This window comes from Lolium perenne, chromosome 2 (genome assembly GCF_019359855.2).
Source record: "Lolium perenne isolate Kyuss_39 chromosome 2, Kyuss_2.0, whole genome shotgun sequence".
Lineage (NCBI taxonomy): Eukaryota > Viridiplantae > Streptophyta > Magnoliopsida > Poales > Poaceae > Lolium > Lolium perenne.
In genome coordinates, this window is record NC_067245.2 from 213628242 (window position 1) to 213633032 (window position 4791).

Below are 4791 nucleotides of genomic sequence, written 5' to 3' on the forward strand. Positions count from 1 at the left end.
CGCAGGGTAAATATCACCTGCTCCACCGAGGCCCCGCCCTAGTAACTACAAGCTCGATTCCCGTTCGCGTACACACTGAACCAGTGAAACCCCGGCGTCAGAGTGACCAGCGGCGAAACCTCCCCCACATGCGAGCCTATCCTCTCGCCATGGCGCGGCTCCATCACACGCGGTCGCAAGAATCCAAGAACCCCCCGTGTATATAAACCCTGCCATGGGCACCCTTCTTCTCAGAACCACACGGAGCCAGCCAAGAGAGCTAGCAGCGAGGGAGTGAGAGCAGAGTGAGAATGGGTGGCAAAGCCGCTCTCCTGGTGGCCCTCCTGGCCGTGAGCCTGGTCCTCGAGGCTCAGGCCGGCGGCGGGTACACCCCCACCCCGACGCCGGTGGCTCCGCCACCCAAGGGGCACAAGCCCCCTCGCCACCACCATCACCACCACGCCAAGCCACCTACCGCCTCCCACAAGCCACCATACGGCGTTCCTCCTCCCACGCACACGCCGCCGCCACCCACCTACACTCCCACCCCCAAGCCGCCGACGTACACTCCCACCCCAAAGCCTACGCCTCCGACGTACAAGCCGCCAACGCACCCCAAGCCCACGCCGCCCACCTACAAGCCGTGGCCAAAGCCGACTCCACCCACCTACAAGCCCACGCCCACACCCTCACCGCCGACGTACAAGCCGGCGCCACCAACATACAAGCCCTCACCCAAGCCCATGCCGCCGACGTACAAGCCGGCGCCCAAGCCGATGCCTCCGGCGCCCAAGCCGGCGCCAAAACCCACTCCACCGACGTACAAGCCGGCGCCACCAACATACAAGCCCTCACCCAAGCCCATGCGGCCAACGTACAAGCCGGCACCCAAGCCGGCGCCAAAACCCACTCCGCCGACGTACAAGCCGGCACCCCCGACTTACAAGCCGGCTCCGAAGCCGATGCCGAAGCCGTCGCCGCCACACTACACTCCGACGCCCAAGCCGTCGCCGCCACACTACACGCCGACGCCCAAGCCGTCGCCGCCACCCTACACGCCCAAGCCCAAGCCGTCGCCGTCACCTTACACTCCGACGCCCAAGCCATCGCCGCCACCGTACACTCCTACCCCCAAGCCCTCCCCGCCACCCTACACTCCGAAGCCCAAGCCCTCGCCGCCACCATACACTCCAACCCCCAAGCCATCCCCGCCACCATACACTCCGACGCCCAAGCCGACTCCTCCGCCGCACAAGCCCCCCACTCCTACCCCTCCGGCGTACAAGCCTCCGACTCCCGCCCCTCCGGCGTACAAGCCTCCCACTCCGAGCCCGCCGCCGCCGCCCTACCATCACTAAGATCCTGCACTCTGCCATGTTGGGAGCATAGGTAAGCACGAGCTACATTGTAGGCATATTGCATCTGCATGAACTTGTTTATGTGAACAAGAGCTAACCAAGGAAAACTTGATCACTTGTTTTGCAGAATGTGTCGAGAAGAAGTGTTGTGCGAGCTGGCCAAGATGGGCCACTGCGCCATGATCCTCCTGCGTTCTGCCCCTGCCATCCTAGGGCTAATCTCAGAGGAGATCAAATAATATTGTAGATTGCTTGCTCCCCCTGGACCTTGATGTCTTATTACCAGAGTTGTGTTCGTCCCGTCCTAGCATGTTGTGTCGTGTGAGTGTTACTTGTGTTGTTGTGTTACTGTAATACCATTGATCACAGCCGAAATGGAATTATGAAAGTGTTACAATTAAGTTGCTGTATTGTTGCATGCAATCGATGGTGTTGGCAGTGATCTCAGCCCCTGACGAGATGTGATGTTTGCATAGAGATAAATATATGTAACGTCTAGCACTGTGCTCGCACAGGTTATCACATATCAGCAGCCCGCCGCAGCGTTAGCTTTATGGCTCGCTACAGTGTCTTGCACGGCAACCAAGCCAGTTTCTCTGCAGGATGCCCATCGCCCATGCTACACTTCAAACAAACACAGTCTAGTGTAGCCGTATGGACATCTCTTTTCGTCTAGCCGTCTAGGTGCATCCCCGCGCGCATGCCGTCCGATGGACATCTCTTTTCGTCTCATATTTCCTGGACCGGAGCGAGTGTAAGAGCATCCCCATTCGTTGGCAAAATTTGGCGTGGGAAGGAGTAGTTTCCCAGTCGTGTGCTCCCCAAGCGGCGTTTCTCGGCGAAAAAGAGGATGGCTCGGGGAATCCGGACGAAAGAGGATACACGTGGGCGTGGGCGGTTGGTTTAGCTTCATCCGGAGTCTCCGGAAGACCCCCGAGAAACCGAGGATGGCATGGGGAGTCCGGACGAAAATAGGCTCAAATCCGGACCAAAACGAGGAACCGGGGACCTGACTGGGCTGTTTTTCGCCGTCCGAATGAAAAAAAGTGGTCGTGAGGGGCTCTGTGGGGAGACGAGTGGAGATGCTCTAATGCAGTGAGGTGTTTTCGTATTTCCCTCTGATATGAGTGTGATCTGTTCTGGTGGCCATGGGTTGCAAATATGCAATCAATCCGAACGGTGTAGAGCAGCTGCGGTGCAGTAAATACGAAAGTGCAGCGTGAAAGCTGGGCCGCTCAGCGTTCAAGTGCGGCCACCATGATGATGCCTGCCTGCCAGTCTGATTCAACTTAATGAATTGGCTGAGCCAAGTGAAACAAGACAAGGACAGCCGTCAGCGGAGTTTTCGTTTCAGCTCAATATGGTAATGCGTGTCACGTCTTGTTTAGTACTCCTGCCGGGTATCACTCTGCTTCCGTCTGCATTATTGTCTTGATTCACGTGGTAGCAACAATGCAGCAGCTTGAGAACTATTAAAATAAGATCGCTTGTTATCTTGGGGTTGCTGAATTGGCATGAAAAATGTTGGCACGATGGGTATAACCCATCAGCAAGACAGTGAACCTTCTTGCATTGTGTCCATTGAGTTCAAACTCCATCTTTGGTGATTCTCCCATGGATAAGCTTGCAAAAGAGGTGAGCGATTGAGCACATTGATACCATTGAAAGCTCCAAGAGTACCGAAATATGCATGCCAAATCCATGTCTCCTCATATGCAACTGCCTAAATTATGATGGTTGGATCTTTGACATGGCCAATGAACTTTTTGTGATGCCGCCGAGCAGTTCTTCCGCCTTTAGTGCATACAATCAATGGGTTCAAGTTCTCTGGAAACCCCCTTATGGCGTTCATCTGGAAAAAACCCTTGGTGTCTTCAGCATTGGTTGCTCTCAAGTATCGTTTGCCAAAACACTTGATAATTACCTTTGCAAAGCGCCTCAAATATAAGATGTCGTTCTCTCCACCGTTTCAATGCGGTCATCCACCAAATATATCGGTCAGGATTCCATAGGCCATAATCTGCATAGCTGTGGTCTTCCCCAAAGTGCTATGACCAAGTAAGCCCGTGGAAGTCCTTTGTTCGAAGAAGTTGTGTTTCCCTTCAATCATGTTGGAAATGTAGATGAAAAAATCTACACCCATCCGAAACCATCGACGAAAGTACCATTCAAGATACACCGAGGTGAGCTGGCATCCTCCTATGAATCACCTCATGGCCAATAACAGAACCGCCATGCTTTGGCCTCTTGTTCTTCATCTACATCTCCATAAGAATGAAGAGCTCTAAATCTTCATCTCATTCCTTCTCCTCCTCGGACAATGAATCCGTATCATACCAACTCATCTACAATTCAAAAAAATCTTCTTCAAAATTTTTATGCACCTATATACTATAACTTGCAAGAAATTGAAGAAAACAAATAAGAGCTATATCTTATGGACGTACTACTGGATAACTCGTGCGCGGGGTGGAGATGCGGGGTGGCCAGGGCAGAAACTGGCCCGTCAGAGCACTTCATGCCCCGTCAGGAGGTCACATGAGAGCAATTTGTGTCCACCTCAGTGGTGGGGGAAGCCGAGCAGTGAGGGGTACTGACGCGTACCGCGCCACCCTTATTAGATGTGCTAGGGAGCCACAGGGAGTGGCCATAGACTCAATTCACCTTTGGCCATCGCCGACGCGAAGGTCACTAGGAACAAGCTCTATCGGCGCCAGGCCTGCCTAGTCGAAATCAACCGTCCACGGTGCCGGCAGGGTCAGTGGCGTTGCAGGGCAGTGTGGCATGCTAAACGAGTCGGCAGAAGAGGGGATGTGGTACGCTCAAGTTGCGCATGAGTGGCGCTGAGTAAGCCGGATGGGATTCAAAATGAGTGATTCTCATAATATTGTGGCACCGGCATAAAAGTAAGCCGAATAAGTTGGATTTCGTCAAGAATGCTACTGGATATGCTCGCAAGTGCGTGCCGGAATAAGTTCAAACCGGGATAACTAATCTGGTACGTGGAATAGAGTTTTGGGAGCGAACCTGCTGCGGCCCTTTAGCTGGCACTGCAGGACCACACCAGCTTCGGGGGGCTAATGTCAGGGGATGACCCCCGGTAGTTTAAGTGTATGGCCATGGCCAAGTTAAGTTAAATACCGGCTTACTTGGGTAAGCCATACAATCTTGTCTATGACCAGAAAAGATATTGACTGGATTAAAGGTCAACCGACTTGGAGAAGCCGGAATACCGGCATAGCCATGCCGATATAAGAGGAACCTGCATACTTTAAGCCGGTAATGTCAAGACACAACAGTTCATGCAGAAATGGCCGAAGAATGAAGACCCGACATACTTTAGTCGAATCGACATAGGGGTCCGACACGAGGCCAACGGTCATGTGCCTGCCCCCAAAATCCATGCTCAGGTCATGTCGCTACAATCACGAAGCAGTACAGGATAATATCATCA

The 4791-nt window shown here is 53.6% G+C and overlaps 1 protein-coding gene across 1 annotated transcript; it reads left to right on the forward strand.

Moving 5' to 3' along the window:
• Positions 1 to 222: 222 nt before the first annotated feature.
• On the forward strand, positions 223 to 1712 carry LOC127334795 (uncharacterized). The gene is made up of 2 exons (XM_051361334.2): positions 223 to 1368; positions 1465 to 1712. Exon 1 carries the CDS (start codon positions 291 to 293, stop codon positions 1335 to 1337), a length of 1047 nt encoding a protein of 348 aa, XP_051217294.1. The 5' UTR covers positions 223 to 290; the 3' UTR covers positions 1338 to 1368; positions 1465 to 1712.
• Positions 1713 to 4791: the final 3079 nt, after the last annotated feature.

Coding starts and splice junctions, on each gene's coding strand:
- LOC127334795 (XM_051361334.2), top strand. CDS start 291: ATGGGTGGCAAAGCCGCTCTCCTGGTGGCCCTCCTGGCCGTGAGCCTG.